General features: G+C 40.9%; 1 protein-coding gene across 28 annotated transcripts in view; it reads right to left on the bottom strand.

Annotated features, from left to right (window-relative positions):
- The window catches only part of ATP2B2 (ATPase plasma membrane Ca2+ transporting 2), a 591,738-nt gene that overhangs the window by 28,030 nt on the left and 542,859 nt on the right, over positions 1 to 20,849 (bottom strand). For all 28 annotated transcript variants that reach the window (XM_056804635.1, XM_056804631.1, XM_056804633.1 and 25 more), the window contains 4 exons: positions 15,069 to 15,248; positions 13,884 to 13,971; positions 8,023 to 8,129; positions 4,028 to 4,219 (listed from right to left, as the gene is read on the bottom strand). In XM_056804635.1, the coding sequence (XP_056660613.1) occupies positions 4,028 to 4,219; positions 8,023 to 8,129; positions 13,884 to 13,971; positions 15,069 to 15,248 (567 nt within the window). The remainder of the gene's footprint in view (positions 1 to 4,027; positions 4,220 to 8,022; positions 8,130 to 13,883; positions 13,972 to 15,068; positions 15,249 to 20,849) is intronic.

Here is a 20,849-nt window from a genome sequence, read left to right as displayed (position 1 = left end):
GTAAGAGTTTATATTAAAAAAAAAAAGAAAATGAACTTAGGATACAGTGGTAGGGCTTAAATGGACCTTAGCACATGGAATTCTGAAGCAGAAAGGGTCCTTAAACCCTTTAGACCCTTAGAGCTAGAAGAACTCTTTAAATAGAGAATGTGGGAACTGGAAGACACTTTTAAAAAGAATGTAAGAGCTTGAATGGACCCTCAGCATATAAAATTCTACAGCTAGAAGGTAACTCAGAACATAGAATTTTAGAGCTAGAAGGGACCTTAGAACACAGCATATGTGAGTTGAAAGGCATTTCAGAACATAGATGAATAGGATGGAAAATGACTTTAAAATAAATGTTGGAGCTAGAAAGGACTTTAAAAACATTCCAAGTTCAGTGCTAAACCTGTGAAGAGAAAAGCTAAGAAAACTCTGGAACAGTTCATGAAAGAATCTCCCCTCAAGTCCGGGGTGAAATCTGCACCCCAGCACTTTGTGGCAGGGCAGGTTAGCTCTTTGAAGTGGCTAATTCTGCTCTGAGTCTGACATGCAGCATAAAGTAATCCAGGTGAGCAAATCTCCTCTAGCCTAGCTGATCTGGGGTTCCCCTAGGTCTTTTCAATAAAGCTCTGAAGTCAGAACTATTTTCATTGTAATACCAAAATATTTTAATTTCTAATATCGTACATAATTTTTCATATAGTACAAAATATGGTAGACATAACCCTCATTGACAAAAGCTCTTTAGAGGGTTTTTGAAAAATTTTAAGAGTTATATTAAGGGCCACTATAAACTGGGATATTTCAGAAAAAGCTGGAGAGATCTACATGAACTGATTCAGAGAGAAATAAGCAGAACCAGGAGAACTTTAGACAAGTAATAGCAATATGGCATGATGATCAACTGTGAAAACTTGGCCACTCTCAGCAGTGCAATGATCTGGGACAATTCTGAAAGACGTATGATGGGGAAGGCTATCCACCTCCAGAGAAAGAACTGTTGGAGTCAGGTGGATGTGGATCAAAGAATACTAAGTTTCATATCAGTGTATGATCACAAGCAGACACCAAGGAAATGCTGAGTCTACATGCCTACTCCATAGATGAGCTCTTTGGTAATCCCATTATGAGAGAAAACAATGATGAACCAATCAGATCAGACAAGGAGTCAGATTCAAAATGATGAAAGAGATTATTTTAAATATGGATTTGTATTCACTGTAATTAATGAGGAAACTTGCCCTAAGTTAAGTGTGCCTCGAGGTATTATTTAAGTGAATATGAAGCTTGTCCTACGGCATACTTTTCCTTCCAGACTAGGTTTTGTTCCCTCTTGGCTTTGACACCATTCCACCCTACGTAGATATCTTCTTTCTCCCCTTCTCTCCTCCCCACCAGTTCCAGCTTCCTTTTATGTATCATATTCCCCTGCTTGAGGACAGGGACTATCTTTCTTTTGGCTGGCAATTATATTCCCAATGCCAATGGCTCCCACATAAAAGCCCAATAAATGCATGTTGCTTTGCCTTCTCATGAACTTTTCTGATCAGTTTAAAAATCTGTGAAAGAAAGATTAGTTCAAGTAGATTTGAATCCATTTGATAAAAGGTAAAAATACAACACTTGGAGACTAGGTTGAAGAACACCAATGAAAGTGGGAACTTACTAGCCAAATTTCAACAAGAAAATAATAGTATGCTGGATGGAAAAATGAAGATTATGGTTTGGTAATTACAGACAGATCTTTTTGGATCATTTTGAATGATCTTTTTCATGATGTCCACAATTAAGGCCATTGACCACCATTAAAGGGTTTGAACTTAATGTATATCCAGAAAGATCTTGAAATAATTACATCACAAAATGTTAAATCAGGATACTCAACAATAATAATGTATATTGTTATTACTTCAAATAATAAAAATTTTAGTGAAAGAAAATATTTTGTGCCATTAATAATTAATGTAAAAATTGTAATAATATTATTTATATCATCATCTCATCCTTTAAGCATTCCTATTCTTACATATTTTATAATGTTTATTATATTCTACATATAATATATAACACATATTATAGATCCCTGACTAGATTTTTTTTTTTTACTGATAGTGGAATATGAAAAAAGTTTAGAAATCACTTATGTAAAATATGGTGGAGTATAAATTTGATTGCCCTACATTGGCTTCTATGAGTCTACATTATTAAGAGCTCCAATTCTAATTAATTGTCCAAGTACACAATCATTCACTTACTCTAGGCTGGTCTGTAAATCCCCAACAGAGTAGCATTTACATATTTAATCATCTGACAAATCAAGATTTCTGTTTTGGTTCCACTGAAAGAAGGCTATTTCCAAATTGCCTATGAGTCTATTTTATCTCAGGGAGTCATTTTCAATAACTTTCAAAAATGATGATTGTTTTCTCTCAAATTTCAGATCATAACCAAAAGGACTATGGGTCACTCCATCACCTTGAAACAAAATGGCAGCCAGAAAACTTTTTCACAGAAGATATTGGTATTTTTTATGGATTTCAATGACAAGTTTCCTTAACATAATATTTTTTCATGGACTTCCACAATTAGTTCACAATTTCACTCATTCTTTTCCTGAGGGAAGTCTTATTATTCCCCTTTAAGAGATGATGAAACTCAGAGAAATTAAGTGACTTACCTCAGGTAAAACAAAGGGTAAGAGGCAGAGCTAAGACTAGCCCCCCAAGTCTCCAGATTCTCAGGGTCCAATGCCCCGTAGACTCCAATGAAGGTTAATAAAGGTGGTGGTGCCATAGGGAGCTCTCTAGCTGAAGGAAGTGTGGGTGAATATGGAGGTTAGAAGACCCATGAGGTTCTTCCTTGAGTGCAACTATTTGAGCTCACTTTTCTCTGGTTCAATCTCTAATTCTGTTATTGAGAATGGGAGCTGTGAAGTCTATAAGCAAGAATCTCCCTCTCAGATCTGTTTGTGAGTGTCTCATTTTGATTCTGCTTCTGGCTGTGAGGCCATTTCTTACCATTATTTATTGACATGTCAACTGCTTCTTTTTTTTTAACCCTCACTTTCCATCTTAGAATCAATACTGTGTATTGGTTCCAAAGCAGAAGAGCAGTAAGGGCTAGGCAATGGAGGTTAAGTGACTTGTTCAGAGTCATATAGCTAGGAAGTGTCTGAATCCAGATTTGAACCCAGGACTTCCTGTGTCTAGGCCTGGCTCTCAATCCACTGAGCCACCCAGCTACCCCCTCAATTGCTTCTTGATATTGGGTTTAGAAATACTGAATTCCAGACCTCTATCTATCTGGTGGCTTGACCTTTCTGCTACTCTTCATTCTCCAAGCAGAAGAAAATCCAAATAGCACCATGGACCCTCTTCATTCCCAGTCCTTGTCATTTCCTAATCTCCTGGCCTCTCTCCAAGCACTAAAATGGCTGAAATAGTATTAGCCTACTAGAAACAAAGCTCCTCAAATATGGCCAGGTCTGTCACGTTCCAATCTCAGCATACAATTTCACCTGTAGTCAGTAAGTGTGAAAAACTGCCTACCATAAGAAGAGTGGCACTGCTCACTGCTCAAATATCACAAACGTGGGCAATGCCATTCAAATGAAGGATAATTCCAGCATAACCAGAGCCCCGTATTTCTCCTTATTTTTTAGTGTGGAATAGGGAATAGAGTAATACTTCCTGCTACACACTCTAATGACCCAATTTTGTTGTCAAAGATTTGATTAGCTATAGATAGAGTGGACCTGGGTCCTTGGACCATTCACAAGAGGTCTGTGCATAACAAATACTACTACTTCCTTCTTCTCCTTAGCTGTCATCATCACTCTTAACCTGGTGCCTCAACTTCCCCAACTACCCTCTTGCACTTGGGTCAACCCTAGTCAAACAAACAAACAAACAAAAAAACCTTAGGGGGTATATTAATCAAGAAATCATGATGGCAGCCCATACATTGTATGCACTGTTTCCATCTCCTGGTCTGATTCTCTGGTAGATATGAGGATGGGCCTGGGAATATGACCAGAGATTACCTGTGTGATGCAAGCACCCGTGAAAGCCACAATGACAGCTACCACGTTGACGGTTAATTGGAACTGCAGGAACTTGGAGATGCTGTCATAAACATTGCGGCCCCACATCACTGCCTTGACAATGCTGCTGAAGTTGTCATCTGTCAGAATGATGTCCGAAGCTTCCTTGGCAACATCAGTACCAGCGATTCCCTGAAAGAGAGAACAAGCCATGTCAGGGAAGGATGGCCAAGGAAGGACCCTCTGGGCTTCAGGAACCTGAGATGCTGCTGAATACAGATGTCTCCCAGGACAAACATTTATGGAGACATGAGAAAGGCCCCTTTCCACTTGTGTCCACGGAATCACAGCATCTCAGGGTTATAAAGCAATCCATCTCGTACCAGGACAAGAATCCTCCCTACCACTTACTCAGCAAGTGGTCATGCAGCCTTTTCTCAAAGGGGGAATTTACTACTCCTATGGCAGCCCCTTCTACTTTTAGGGAGAACTCATTGTTAGGAACATGTCTTCCTGACCATCCCTGCTACATCTGCTATTTTCCAACCTCTCCTCATTACTCCTTTTCCGCCCTTTCAGGTCAAGAAGAAAAGTCAGTCCCATTGTCCTCCTTCAAAGACTTGAAAACAGACATCATGTCTCTCATAAGTCTTCTCTTTTCCAGGCTAAATATCTTCATGCTGTGGGCCATTCACCGTCCAGGTGGTCTTCCTCTGGATTCTCTCCAACTTATCAGCATCCATCCTAAAATGTGACACCCGGAGCTGAACATGATCCTCAATGACTGGTCTGACCAGAGCAGAGGGCAGCAAGATTCTTGCCTCTCTAGCCCTGGATGGGTGCCTCTCTTGATGCAGCCTACGGGTTCAACAGCTCTCCTGGCTGGAAGATCACGCTGCTGCAGTCCAGTAAACAATAGTTTTTAATGGGTAAATCCATCTACTGAATATAGGCATACTCAGCACCAAAGACATGAACACACACACACACACACACACACACACACACACACACACACACACCCCTCACTGCAATACCCATCCCCTACTTACCTATATAGATCAACCTGCCACACACATACACACAGATACGCCCAGCTACCAACACTGAGTCCTATTCTCTTCCCACAAAGCTATCCTCTCAAAGATACCTATTCTCATTAAAGAAGACATACACAGCCAGTAACAAGGACTCATCTATTCCTAACTGTACACATATGGAAAATCCCCTACATAAACACTTAGTGCTATTTCTATTACACACATACACATACATGCACGCATGCACACACACATACCTACATTCAGAGCTTTAGCCACCACATAAAAGCCCAGAACAGCCCCATGACATATAACCCTACCCACAGAGAAGCACCCAGCCCCTGTGTATCCATACCATTCTTACTGCCACAAGCACGTAGCTTTCCAATACACATGGAAAGTGCAGAAGCTTCCCAACCCATACAGTAACTCTCAAAGTAAATGTCTACATCATATGAGTTCCCATATGGAAACTATAACAATACCTGCCCAGGGACATATCCTGGTTGATCACAAGCTCAACTTCCATTTGTATAAACAATTGGGACCAAAAGTATTTCAGAATCTTTTTCCTTCTTTCCTTCGTGGTGACCTTCAACAGAAAACTGCTGAGTTCCCAAATGATTCAATGCCTGACTGGCAAATGCAGGATTTGACCAAGTGAACAGTGGAGGGCCCCATAAAGTTCTTATGACTTTATATTAGGAAATAGTAGGGGGCACAGATAGCCCTCTGCCCTAGGCATAGCGAGTTTGAGCCCTGGAAGAATCTAAGAGCCAATTTCTATTTTGGGAAGGAGGGACTCCTCAGCTAATATGGAGTCCAGGCATATTTATGAGCAAGCAGGAGATAGACATCCCCAAACTGGACATCTCTGAGGTTTCCTCAATCCAATGGAACAAATATCACCACTAGACTATGCACTGCCCCAGAAAATTCTCTCTTCCAAGGGTATCATGCCCAGATTTTAAGAATAGTCTAAATACCTACATATATTTGTCAGTCGTGTTTATTCTTCCCATCTCCTTGCCTTTCTCCTCTCTGTATATTGTCTTCATTCTACCTGTATGTTGTCTTCCAGAGAGGGAAGATTTCCCTCTGCCTAGTTCATTGAGAAGCATGCTACATTTAACAACTGGATATATGGATACTTGATCAGTGCAGTCTAAAGATGAACAATAACTTGCTTCTGTTGAAGTTTCTTTCAACATTATCAAAAAGCATTGAGCAAGTGCCTAATTGCATATGGTATGTGGCAGGTTACACTCTCCATCTTGGATTCTAACCCCTCCAAATATAGCAACTATGCTTTCTGTCTCTCTGTCTCTGTCTCTGTCTCTGTCTGTCTCTGTCTCTCTGTCTCTCTCTGACTCTCTCCCTCTCTCTCTCTCTGTCTCTCTGTCTCCCTCTCCCTCTCTCTCTCTCTCTCTCTCTCTCTCTCTCTCTCTCTCTCTCTCTCTCTCTCTCTCTCTCTCTCTCTCTCTCTCTCTCTCTTTCTCTCTCTCTTTCTCTCTCCCCCAGTGCCTAGAACATAGCAGACTCTAATAAATGTTTGTTGAGTTGAATTAGTTATAGAAGAATAATATGAAACAATAGCTGAATAACAAGGACCTCTACTGAATCAGCCTTTTCCCAGTGAAAATTGTTTTCTCATTTCTTTCTCATGTTCACTCTTAAATATACACTCTTTCATTCAGGTGGATTAACTCAAACATTCCTTGTCTTAGGTCAGTATATAAATCGAGCTTAATGCTACCTCCTCACCCAGAATGCCTTTCTCTCTCCTAACTATCCAAATACTACCCTATTCTTCAGGACACAACCCAACTTCTACCCCTTCTGTAAAGTCTTCCTTAAGGACACCAAGCTCCTCAATTGAACACTGGCCAGAAGTCATCCATCCATCCATCCATCCATCCATCTATCTATCTATCTATCTATCTATCTATCTATCTATCTATCTATCTACCTGTCTATCTATCTATCTATCTACCTGTCTATCTATCTCTCTATCTACATGTCTATCTATCTATCTATCTGTCTATCTATCTCTCTATCTATATGTCTATCGATCTATCTATCTATCTATCTATCTATCTATCTATCTATCTAACTACCCATCTATCCATCCATTTATCTATCTATCTATCTATCTATCTATCTATCTATCTATCTATCTATCTACCTGTCTATCTATCTATCTATCTACCTGTCTATCTATCTCTCTATCTACATGTCTATCTATCTATCTATCTACCTGTCTATCTATCTCTCTATCTATATGTCTATCGATCTATCTATCTATCTATCTATCTATCTATCTATCTATCTATCTATCTATCTAACTACCCATCTATCCATCCATTTATCTATCTATCTATCTATCTATCTATCTATCTATCTATCTATCTATCTATCCATCTCTAGAGCTATATTATTTGGTCTGGACTATATCAGTAGGTAGCTGACTGTATTTTGTCTTTTGGGTTTTCCAAGTGCTCCAAATGCTTTAGTCTTGTCTTTTCAGCTAGAGTAGAAGCTTTTTGAGGTCAGGGATCATATAGTTCTATAATCGTTTATGCCTGGCTTTGTCCTGAAGACACAGGAAGTGATTCACAAAGATCTATTTTTTGGGGTGTAGCTGGGTGGCTCAATGGATTGAGGGCCAGGTCTAGAGATGGTAGAGATGGGAGGTCCTGGGTTTAAATCTGGTCTCAGATACTTCTCAGCTGTGTGATCCTGGACAAGTCGCTTAACACCCATTGCCTTACCCTTACGATTCTACTGCCATGGAACCAACACATAGTATTGAGTCTAAGATACAAGGTTAAAAAAAAAAAGATCTATTAGTTGAAGGAAACTCTGGGCTGCCAAGGCTGACTAAGTTATAATCTGTCTCACTTAGCAGAATAAAGGGGTGGGCACACTTTAGAGGAGGACAACTCATGCCCATACCATAGCAAAGCCAACATCTGCCTTCTTCAGGGCTGGTCCATCATTGGTCCCATCCCCAGTCACAGCCACGACCTGTCTCTGCTCCGTGTGAGTACTGTCAATAATGCCTGTGTGGAGGAAAAAGGCATACAGTGAGCAAAGGAACATCAGGCAAGTCCTATCCACCATACCTTTTAAGGGTCTTACCTAAGTAGTCAAGAAGAGAAATTGCCCCATTTTGCCCGAGGTCTCGCAGAAAGTTCAGTAGCAAAGCTAAGGGTAAGACATAGGTCTCATCCTCCAGCCTCAGGAGGAGTGGTCTAGTAGAGAGGGGCGGGAGGCTGGATATTTACCTTCCATCTACTCTAGTCTTAGTCACAAAATACCGAGGTGTCCTTGAGCCAGTCCCCTCCACACACACACACACATACACGCTCAGTTTCCTCATCACTAAAATTACAGAAGATCCACTAAAATAAGAATGCCGGATTAGATGAACTCAAAAGTCCCTTCCAGCTCTGACATCCTATTGGTCTCTTTAAAGAATGATGAGTTCAGATTGAATGAGTGTCTGAAAATGATTTTGAAAGGAGATCTATATATAGTTTGGTTCTTTGGAAATGGGAACAAAACAGAGTCTAAATTTGCTAATGCACTTGTGCCTTATTTAATTACACCTCTTTTATGTGGGTATTTTAGGGAACACTGACCCTGGTATACAAGAACTCAGTCACAATACGACAAGAGGAGGGAGATAACAAAGGCCGACAAATCTTCACCACAAGACGGAGAACAAAAAAGGCACTGTGACCTAATGTAAAAAAACACTTCAGTAGCCTCAAACATTTTCAAGCTGTGTGACCCTGAGCAAGTCACTTGACCCCAATTTGCCTAGACTTTACCTCTCTTCTGCCTTGACACTAATGCTTTGTATTAATTTTAAGGCAGAAAGTAAAGTTTTTTTTTTTTTTTTAGAGACATCAGGTTTGGAATCAGAGGACCTGAAAGCAAATCCCAATTCTGACACTACCATTGACCTCAGAGTCATGAAGGCCTAAATTAAAATCCTGCCTCAGATACTTATTAGCTATGTGACCTTGGACAAGTCACTTTGCCTTCATTTCCTCATCTGCAAAATGAGCGTGTTAGACCAAGCAACCTCTAAAGGTCCTTCTGGTTCTGTGCAATGATCCTGTGACATGTCTCAGAACCTCTCTGATTGGTGAATCATCCAACTCTTGAACTCTACAAGCCGACGTTTGTCTATGATTCTTTTCAGCTCTAGACAAGTGATCCCTGGCTGTACATCATGTGTTTTATTTCCCCTAATGGAATATAAGTTTCTTGAAGGCAGGGGCTATTTCATTTTATCTTTGTTTCTCCAGTACCCAGCCAAGTAGCTGGTGTATAATAGATGCCTAATAAAAGCTTGATGGGCAGATTAATTAAATTGAATGTACTGTTCATGGAATTTAGGGGAGGGATAGAGGAGCCTAATGCATCAGCCAAGGCAGAAACACTACTGAAATTAATGATGGGGAAGAGGAGTCTGGTCTAATGACAGTCATCTCAGAGATCAACCAGGTCTGCCTCAAAGATTGACCCATAAACTATCATAGACTTGTTGGGGATCCCTGACTTATGACTCATCAAGAAAGCTAGTTCTGCTTTCAGTTTGGACTCTCAAATCAACCATCCATTCATTACCCATTTTAAAATATTAAATCTTTTGGGGACATCAATAAGTTTCCCAGTTTTTTCCAGACCTGATTACTTCTAATGGACAGAACTATGATGGTCTCAGAGCTATAGAGTTGGAAGATTAAACCCTGTGGTGTAGACAGGTCACGGCCATTTATTTCAATGGCTTTCTCAAGCCTTAGAGGCAGGCAGACCCATTTTAAGGTGAAATAACAACTAGCTTTGGTAGACTGCTTTATTCTACCAATGTTTTCTGGGCTCTCCAAAGCTACGCTAATGGAAGGAACCCAGGCCCTGGAAAGTTTACACCAAGCTGGAATGGTTTGCTGTCCAAGAACCATCCTGGCTAAGTTTAGAGAGGCTAATCACAGTGATGGCTAGGTGATGGTTTTTGCTTGTCTGTTGCCTGTAAAAACTCATGAAGATGCTGAACTCTTGCCAACTGCTACAGAAAAGGGAGCCCCTACACCTGGAAGAAGTCAAATATGGATGAAGTCCTGGAGGAGGTACAGAATGCGCCATGTACTGTCATTTGTATGCCATCGTGCCCTCCTGATTCCAGACTTTTCCATTTTCTTTTCCACTAAACCCCAAAGACGATTGAACTTTGCCATCTGCCCTATAGCTGGATCCCCCTCTATGTGCTGCCTCTCCCTATTAGAACATAAGCTCCTTAAGGGCAGGGAAAATATTACTTCCTTGTGGGTATTCCAAATACCTAGCACAGTGATTGGCACATAGTAAGTGCTCGATAATTTTTATTCATTCATTCATACATTCCCAGTTGGAATAGGATGGATTCACAGTCTTACATTACAGATGCAGAAACTGAGGCTTGCATTTGGAATGAGCTTCAGAGGTCATCTAGACCAAGTTCAGTGACTTGGTCAAGGCTGCAAAGCTAGTCAGGCTTGAAATTAAGCCTAGATAGATACTCTGCCTCCAAGTCCAGTCCTTGTTCCACTCTATCTCTGTGCCTTGCAAAAATAACAGTTCACACCGTACTGGATAAGCAATGCTGGGGCTCCCACCAGCTTGATGGGAAGCTCAGGTTCCCAACAAGATGACACAGCGCAGATGAGTCAGAAGGTGAGTCTCCCATTTCCTTATCCAAGGAAAGCCCTTTCTACTCTGTGCTGAGATCAAAGTCTCTACCAATCAGACCTTGAATTTCCCCCTTTGTTGCACAAACAATATAGCTTTCATGCAGCAGCACTGCTGGGGTTTGCAGACCCTTTTTTGCTGATCAGTGATGCTGCAGATACACGAATGACTAATAGACTGGGAGAAGATCAAAAGTGAGCCTGCTGAGGGGAATTGGGGATATAAAGCCTCTATTCGGAGGCATTTCAGGAGCCTGCTGTCCACATTCCAGGCATGGAACCCAATCCTCTCCAACAGGGTCTCTGATCACAGAATCACAAAATTGGGACATCTCATCCAACTTCTGCCATTTGATGTAGGAAGAAATTGAGGCAGAAATAGGACTAGAGGCAGCCTGATGCAAGGGAGAGAATGGTACACTAGAAGTCAAGGAGACTCCGTAGGTTCTCCTTCTGTCTCCAACTTGTCACTTGGGTGACCACGGGAACAAGATCTAGAGCTGGAAAAGATGTCTAGGGTGGTCTAGTCCAGAAGTGTCAAACATGCCTAAGGCTTGAACTGGAAAATATTCAACAAAATGAATAAAAATACAGTACAACATAGATAATACTAACTTGTCTTTCTCTACATCAATATACCACCATCCCCAATTGAGTTAACATCATTGATCTAATCTGACCCCCTCATTTTACTGATGAGGAACTTAAGCACTAGGGAAGGTTAAGTTATCTGCCTAGAGACACAGAGGTGGTGTCAGAAACAGAATTTAAACCCAGGTCCTTGGGATTCAGTGCTTGGCTCAGTCTCAGTTTCTTCATCTGTAAAATGAAAATAATAATGTCCTTAGTATCTACTTTATGGGCAGCTAGGTGGTCCAGTGGACTTGGAGTCAGATAGACCTGAGTTGAAATCTGCCCTCAGACATTTACTAGCTCTGTGACCCTGAGCAAGTCATTTCACCCTGTTTGCCTCAGTTTCCTCATCTTTAAAATGAGCTGGATAAGAAAATGGCAAACTACCTTAGTTATCTTTGCCAGGAAAGTCCCAAATAGGGACACAAAGAGTCAGATGTAACTGAGAATAACTAAACAATAGTAATAGTCAATAACTCAGTAATCAGAATTTGCTGACTGCTATTTTCCAGGCACCAGTGCTAAGCACTGGTGATACTAAGAAAGGCAAACATACTCCTTGTCCTCAAGGGGCTCGGTGTTGAATTCATTCACCCTCTTTTTCCCACCTACAACTTGGGAGAATCAGTAGGACACCACCATTCCTATTCCCAGGCAAGCAGAAGAAGGAGACCAGCCCACTTTGAACTGAAAGGCAAGCCCATTAATGACCTACTGTCTCTCCCTCGAGCAGTGACATTATATATCACAGTATTTATGATGGGAAGAATCCTAGAGCTGACCTAACCTAACTCCTTCCTTTTATAGGGGAGAAAATGTAGGTTCAGAGAATGGAAGGGATTTACCCAAGATCACCCACATAATTCATGACACAACCTACAACCATAAGATCAGTAGTCTAAAGCTACAAGTGATCTCTTGAACCATGTAGTCCAAAACATGTTATTTTACAAATGGGGAACCTGAGGCCCAGGGAGATTAAGTCCTTGACCTAATTCCCACAGGAAGTAAATGCCAAAAGTAACATTTGAACCAAGATGCCCTGATTCTAAATCCAATGCTCTTAATACAATTTGATGCTGCAAACAGACGCTTTATATAACTTCTCAGTCCTTCTACAGCGATAATGCAATAAAAAATAATTATAAAATCCCCCCCTTTTTAATTAGAGTTGAAACATGCACAGGACTTGAGGAAATTAGGTATAAAATGTTCTCGCAGGTTTAAATTGGGAAGGGACAATAGAGAGTTCTCTAGTCCAATCCTTTCATTTTATAGATGAGAAAACTAAGGTACAACCAGGTAAAGTAGCTTGTTCAACATCACATAGGCATTAGGTGGCAGAATGGAAATTTGAACCCAAGTCCTCTGACATCAGTTCTTTCTATTGTACCTCAACATCTCCTGTTAAGTGTATTATTCTATTATTCTTTTCAAAAATTTCCACAACCAGCATCTCATTCAGTTTTCACAATAGCTAAGCAAGGAACAGAGTATTTAGGTCCATTTTATGGATGAGAAGACTGAGACCATGAGAATGACTTCCTTAAAGTCACACAGAGAGTAAAAAGCTAAAATAAGATTGAGAGTGAGTTCTACAATTAAACTAGGACAACCCAAACAGCACTCTACTATATTCTTTCCATTGGTACAATAAGGAATATGGACATTCCAAAAGACACTCATTCTTCCAACCATACGGTTGTGGGAAAACTGATCATGGGAGAAAAAAAGAGAGGAAACAATGGACTTAACTCATCTCTTTCTTCCTGGATATACCTAATGAGCTTAATGAGAAATTTGGAGAATCCCAGAAAGTTAGAACTGGAAGGAATCTTGAAAATCACTGTGTCCCAACTTCCTCATTTTGTAGTTGGGGAAAATGACGCCAATGGAAGAATGATAGCTTGATCATAGTAATACTAGCCATTAACATCACAGCTTGAACTAGACCCCAGGAATTATCGCTTCTTGTCTATACAGTGGCGTCCATGTGGTGTCTCACATTCCTGCCTAGTTAGGATTATTATTTTTTTCTTCTGTCTCAACCCATACCCAATACAAAGTTTTGAGTCAAATGTGTATTTGGATGGGGCAAGAATAAAATTCCCTCATTTTCCTATAACTTTTCCACAGTAGATGTAAGCTTCCTGAGGGTAAGAACTTCAGTTTTGTCTTAGTGTTATCCATTGTGCACAGCAGTGTCTGTTGAACGACTGATTGATTATCCTTAGAGGTCTTCCCAGGATTATGAAAGATCATGATATGAATATCACTCCAGTATATTCTCATTCCTCAGCCCCAGTTCCTTGAGCCTTGTAGACCCATGAGGTTTCTCTGCCTCAGTCCATAAGTGAAGAGAGAACCACTTTGTTATCTGATCCAAAATGGAGCCAGGAGCCCCAGACCCTCTCTGGGGCTAAGCAGTCCCATCCATTGCCTTACCTTTGACCAGAGTGTGTTTGTCCGTAGGGGAGGAGCGAGCGAGGACCCGTAGTTTGGGCCAGATCTTGTCTATTCGTTCCTGCTCAATCTGGAAAAGGGAAGAGAAGCTGGTCAGAGAGAGAGTGAGGACCCTTATTTTTCTAGGAGGAGTGGAAGGAATTGGGCATGTTTGGCCTGGAGAAGAAAAGACTTGGGGAGAATGGGATTTCTATGTTCAAAATCTGAAAGGCTATCAAGACGAGGAAGGATTTGATTTTTTTTTTCTTTTTGACTTCAATGGGTAGAAACAAGAGTGAGAAGTAGAAATTGTGAAGAAGTTAATTTGGACCTCATTTGGGAGGGGGGAGGATTGCAAAGCCCTCCAGAAGTGAAATCGGTTTTTTTTTTTGAAGATGTGATGTATTTCCTCTTCCCGGGGGTCTTTAATCAGAGGCCGGACACTTGGCAGATATATTTTGGTGGGGATTTCTTTTATGTATGGGAAAGATTGGATGGCTAAAGAGATCTCTTCCAGCCCTCAGGTACTGTTTCTGAGTTGGAGTTCTTGGGGCTGTGGAGGTGGGTAATAGCTAATCTTGGGCTTGGTATTGGGGAATATGGTTTAGGAGGCTGAAACAGGCAAAATTGGAGGCTAACAAGATAGACAAAAGAGGGGAAAGAATTGTGAATTCTCTCAACCCTCCATGGTTGACCTTATGTGATTAGCCATGCCTGTAGCCAGAAGGGAGTGATTGTACCCAGACTGCCAAAGCAGAGATGCACTATTATTCCAGGCGTATGGTGATAGCTTACTAAACTTCGATGTTACAAAAGCTTAGAGCTAGAAGGGACCTTAGAGCTCATGGGATCTAGAGTCTCTAGATCTAGGATCTAGAGACCTCAATAATCATGTGGTCCAAACCTGTCATTTTCCAGATGGAAAAACTAAGATTCGGGGAGGAGAGGTGACTTGTTCAAAGTCACTCAGGTATTAAGTACCACAGGTGACATCTGAAACTAGATCCCTTGGTTCCACAGATAGTCTTTTCTATGATACTGCAGCCATCCATTTCATAGCTAAGGTAGAGAAAACTAAGGTAGACAAAAGGTTGCCCACAGTTGGGTTACAACCTACTCCAAGGTCAGTTGAATACAGTTTGGCTAATGGTAACGTCCATCTCCCCAAAGGCCTGGGCTGAGAGTTACCTCTCCCTTCTCATTTCTGATTCGCCGGTTGAACTCCTTCCCCTCGAGGCAGAGGAAGTCTTCCCCAGGGTGGATGATGCCACACTTGATGGCAATAGCCCGGGCAGTGTTGATATTGTCCCCAGTGACCATGCGGACAGTGATTCCTGCTCGCTGGCACTTCCTTATGGCTTCTGGGACCTGCAGAGGATTGAAGTCAAGACAAAAATGTCCTAAGATATACACAGCCCTCAAGCAATAAAAGGTTGTTGAACTGAACACCAAGCAGGGAACTCCAGACAGTCTGTACCTTCATGTTCTGAGTCATTCTTAGGATCGAGGTGGAGGGAAGAGAGTGTCTGGGATAGTGATTCCTTTCTTGGGTGTAGGGTAACATTGGAACCCAACAGTAACTTTTTCTGATCTAAAGTAGGGGTCAAGGAATCACTAAAATGTTAAAGTCTATAGCCCACTTGCCAAAGATCAGAGGATGGTTGATTTCATTTTATTCTATTTTATTTTAAAGCCCTTATCTTCCATCTTAGAATTAATACAGTATATTGGTTCCAAGACAGAAGAGCAGTAAGGGTTAAATGACTTGCCCAGGGTCACACAGCTAGAAAGTATCTGAGACCACATTTAAACCTAGGACCAGATATCTCCAGGCTGGCTCTCAATCCATTAAGCCATTTTGGTGCCCCCACATGATAGGTTTTAGGCATAAAAAGAAGCCTTAGGAGCCATCAAATACAATGCCTCCATTTTGCAGATGGCAAAACTAAGGCAAAACTAAGAGATATTAAATAACATCCCTATAGTCACAAAACTAGTTAAGTATCTGAGGTGCAATTTATAGCCAGGTCCTCCTAGCTCCAGGTTGACCATATCATCCATTATTACATGTCACCTATTAGATTCAGTTTGAGTTTTAGAGTTGAAAAAGACTTAGAGATTATCTAGTCCAGGCCCCTCATTTTAAAAAGGACTCAACAGAGGTACAGGACAGAAACTAGAGCCAGGTCCAGGACTCTGATATTCACGAGTATAAAGCCTGATGAGTGGCTGCCACCATTCTACTCTATCAATCTCCTTACTGCTAATGGGATTTGTTCATCAGCACCAGTCAGTGAAGTCAATGTCCTGATACTTTCCCCTTGTGAAAGTTGCTGATTGATATCTAGTCACACACAAAACACACATTTGCTTTTGACAACCTGGGAAGTCATGCTCCTGCTGCCAGTATGTCATAAAATGAACCACCTAGAACCTTGGTGCGCCATACTGGGAAGGTGGCCAACCCCTGGGTCAAGTACCAGAATCTCCTTCGAGACACAAGAGCTATGGGGAGACAACGAATCCTCTGCAGATTTGCTTTTCTTTAAAAATCAAAAACCACAAGTGTTACAGGGAATGGGAGGGAAGAAAATGTCACAAAACCTCCTAAATGGAACTAGAATACAATGAAAAAACTGACTAGCAGCAGAGGAACTTTGGAAACAAGATTTTCTGCTGATGCTCAGCAATGTCCTCTTCGCTGGAGTGATGTCCTATTCTTCTATGACCCTCACCCTCCATGACCAATCAGAAACCATGTCCAATTGTTTCTAGCTGCATATCCATGTCCAATCCTCTCAACACCCACTGTCACCAGTCACCAGCGTCATTGGAGTGCTCATCTCTTTTCACCTAAATTACGCCAACAGCCTCCATACTGGTCTTCCTGATTTTGGCAGCTCCTTTCTCTAATCCATCCTTCAGGCCACTGCTGCATCCCATCACCTACTCTGTTCAAGGTCTACAGTGACTATTCTTTTTGCTCAGTGATTTGCACATTTGTGGTTGTTCGGGCATCTAAGTCATGTCTGACTTTTCATGATTACATTTAGGGTTTTCTTGGCAAAGATAACTGGAGTAGTCTGACATTTCCTTCTCCATTTGACAGATGAGGAAACTGAAGCAAAAGGGTGAAGTGACTAGCTAAAATGTGTGTGATGCTGAATTTGAACTCAGATGTTCTTGATTTCATGCCCTGCACTCTTATCCAATGCTCCACCTAGTTGTCATTTGGCACATACTAAATGTTTAATGAATACCTCCTTCATTCATGGTTTATCAAATAAAGGATATACTTTGGTCAGGACATTCAAGGCTTGAAACCATCTACCTACAATCTGCATTTTCAGCCTTAGCTCACATATATCCCCTTTATATTTATGACAGTCCAACCAAATTGAACTACTTTCCATTTACTAGTCTTACCCTTCTTTCTACTATCTTGTGTTTTTGCTTCTCTATGATTTCTCTCCTCCCTGACCTGGAACATACACTTTCCCACACTCATGGCCATCCGTAGAAGTCTCAGCCTCTCCAAGTTCCATCAAAGCCCATTCTTTTTTTAAAAAAAATCCTTACCTTCTGTCTGAGAATTGATACTAAGCATTGGTTCCAAGGCAGAAGAGCAATAAGGGCTAGGCAATTGAGATTAAGTGTCACAGGAAGTATCTGAGGCTAGATTCGAACCCAGGACCTCCTATCTCCAGACCTGGCTCTCTATCTATCCACTGTGCTACCTACCTGTCTCTAGGCCCATTCTTAATGAAGTCAGTGTTATACCATTACTAAGCAAAAGCAATTGTCAAACCTTTTCATTCAAAATCCATGATCTGTGGATAGTGAACTGGATTTGGAGTAAGAGTTTGTGTGACTAAATCATGGTTCTGATTCTAAACTACCTTTGTGTTCTTCAATAAGTTTCATGTAAGGTGGCAGCTGGATGGCTCAGTGGATTGAGAGCCAGGCCTAGAGATGGAAGGTCCTAGGTTCAAATCTGGCCTCAGACACTTCCCAGCTGTGTGACCCTAAGCAAGTCACTTAACCCCCATTGCCTAGCCCTTACCACTCTTCTGCCTTGGAGCCAATTCACAGTATTGACTCCAAGATAGAAGGTAAGGGTTTAAAAAAATAATAAATACATTTCACTTAATCTCCATTGGACCCAAATTTCCTATAAAAAGAGGGAGTGAGGGTCTGAGGTTCTTTCTGCCTCTAAGACCCTAGTCCTATAACCTAGATTTCCATCCAGGTCTAGGGCATTTTGCATGAGACTATCCTAAGTAGTCAAGAGAACTCTCATGTTATCTGCTTGGGTCAGGAGCAGAGATGGCACAAGAGATTTGGAAAGGAGAGACTCTTTATTATTGCTTTGAGAATGGGCACAAATGCTCCAGATTTCCCCAATATTCTTCCAATACATGTCATTGTGTCTCTCTGGCCTCTTCAAGATGATAGATTATTTCACCTTAGCATACCAATGTCTGTTCACCAGCCCCCAAAACAATCCTTTGAAAATCATGGGGAAAAATATTTGGGAAATAAATTCCTTTCTCATTTAAGGTCTTAATGAGATGCAAACATAAAATTTGAGAGGAAGGATATCCAGGACAGGAGCCCCCAAAAGAACTAAGGGATTTTTGTAGCTGGAGCCATAGACTTTTTTTTCCTTCTTTTCTTTTCTTTTCTTTTCTTTTCTTTTCTTTTCTTTTCTTTTCTTTTCTTTTCTTTTCTTTTCTTTTCTTTTCTTTTCTTTTCTTTTCTTTTCTTTTCTTTTCTCTTCTCTTCTCTTCTCTTCTCTTCTTTTCTCTTCTCTTCTCTTCTTTTCTTTTCTTTTCCTTTCTCTTTTTATTAATAGAATTTATTTGCAAGTGTCTTTAATGTCTTCCTCCCTTCCCTGTATCATCTGGGAGAGCCATAAAGTTTCAATCTAGACTGCAGAGTCAAATCTGTTCCAATACACAACATTGACTCAACCCCTTGGGGAATTTGCTGATGTACCATCATGCTTCATGGCTCCTGCCCTCAGTGATTTAGTCAGTAAACAGTGCTGAAGTCACATGTTCAATCTTTTCTTTGCCTGTTGGCTTTTGCCCTGCTCCCCATCCATGACCGAGGGCATGGTTGTTATTGTCATTGTCATTTTTCAGTCACGTCTGACTCTTTGTGACCCCTTTGGGTGTTTTTCGTGACAAAGATACTGGACTGGTTTGTCATGTCCTTCTCCAGCTCACTTTGCAGATGAGGAAACCAAGGCAAATGGGGTTAAATGATTTGCCCAGGGGCTCACAGCTAGTAAGTTCTTGGTGACAGATTTGAATTCAGAAAGGCAAGTCTTCCTGACTCCAGATTTAGCACTCTATCCAGTGGGCCACCTAGCTGCCCTTGAGGGCATGATTCAAAGCAACTAATGACAAGGGTGAATAGGGAAGAGGGCATATAAATAGATGTTCATTACTGGAGAAATGAACGCACTCATTCACAATCATGTAATCTCAGAATGGGAAAGGGTGTTAAGCGATTATCCAGTCTAATATCCTCATTTCACAATGGCAGCTCATGATAGAGCCCATTCCCACAGAACCCTACCTTGCAACTCATTAGTACTGTGGAGCAAATCTAATCACTGTACTGGCCACGTGTGAGAATGGGTATATGCTTCACCACCAGTCAATTATGATTGGCTGTTCCATGGATCAGTTATAGCTTTCATTGTTGTTTTCCTTGTGGTCCTTGGGTAAATGACTGTCCTGGTGCTGATTATTTTAGTCAGCCTTTTGTTTTGTTTCCTTCTCTTTCAAATTAATTTGCCTCCTTGGGTTTTGGTAGTCAGGACTGTCAAGATGTTGGGGGAAAGAAATCTGAAAGAAGAGGCATAGATTGGTCTCCTCATGCTCAATAAAATGCAATGTATGCTATCATTTGCCAGCATACAAAGGTTCAATGAATTTCCTTTAACTGCTCTTTAATGTTGGGCTTTATTCATTAGAGGCAAGTTGATGTAGAAGAAAGAATATAGAATGAGGAAGGAATTAAAGTTAAAAGACCGTAGCTGTGTGACCCTGGGCAAGTCACTTAACTCCAACTTTACTACTCTTCTGCTTTGGAATCAACACTTAGTATTGATTCTAATATAGAAGGTAAGGATTTTTTAAAGAGATAGGGAAAAAAGAGAAACAAAGAAACAAAACAAAGAAAGAGAGAGAGGGAGGGAGAAAGAGAAGAGAGAGAGAGAGGGAGGGAGGGAGGAAGGAAGGAAGGAAGGAAGGAAGGAAGGAAGGAAGGAAGGAAGGAAGGAAGGAAGGAAGGAAGGAAGGAAGGAAGGAAGGAAGGAAGGAAGGAAGGAACAGAGAGAAAGAAAGAAAGGAAGAAAGAAAGGAAGAAAGAAAGAAAGAAAGAAAGAAAGAAAGAAAGAAAGAAAGAAAGAAAGAAAGAAAGAAAGAAAGAAAGAAAGAAAGAAAGAAAGAAAGAAAGAAAGAAAGAAAGAAAGAAAGAAGAAAGAAAGAAAGAAAGAAAGAAAGAAAGAAAGAAAGAAAGAAAGAAAGAAAGAAAGAAAGAAAGAAAGAAAGAAAGAGAGAGAGAGAGAGAAAGAAAGAGAGAGAGAAAGAAAGAGAGAGAGAAAGAAAGAGAGAAAGGAAGGAAGAGAGAAAGGAAGGAAGGAAGGAAGGAAGGAAGGAAGGAAGGAAGGAAGGAAGGAAGAAAAATTAAAAGGCTTGATTTCTGGGTTCCATTATGAGCTTTTAGGACTCTTTACATCTCCAGATTTGGCATACCAGATAACCAGTTAGAAAGATAGGGGTTCAGATCTTGTCTCTGACATTTACTAGTCAGGTCATGCTAAGGAAATCACTTAAGTTCCCTAGGACTCTGTTTCTGTGGTTGGGAAACTGGGGAAATAATAATTGTGCCATTTACCTAGAAGGAATATTTTGAGAATAAAATGAGAGGATTGTGAAGTGTTGGAAATCTTAA

Source organism: Monodelphis domestica, chromosome 7 (genome assembly GCF_027887165.1).
Source record: "Monodelphis domestica isolate mMonDom1 chromosome 7, mMonDom1.pri, whole genome shotgun sequence".
Taxonomy (NCBI): domain Eukaryota; kingdom Metazoa; phylum Chordata; class Mammalia; order Didelphimorphia; family Didelphidae; genus Monodelphis; species Monodelphis domestica.
The sequence above is the reverse complement of the archived record's forward strand: the minus strand, read 5'-3'. Positions and strand labels throughout refer to the sequence as shown.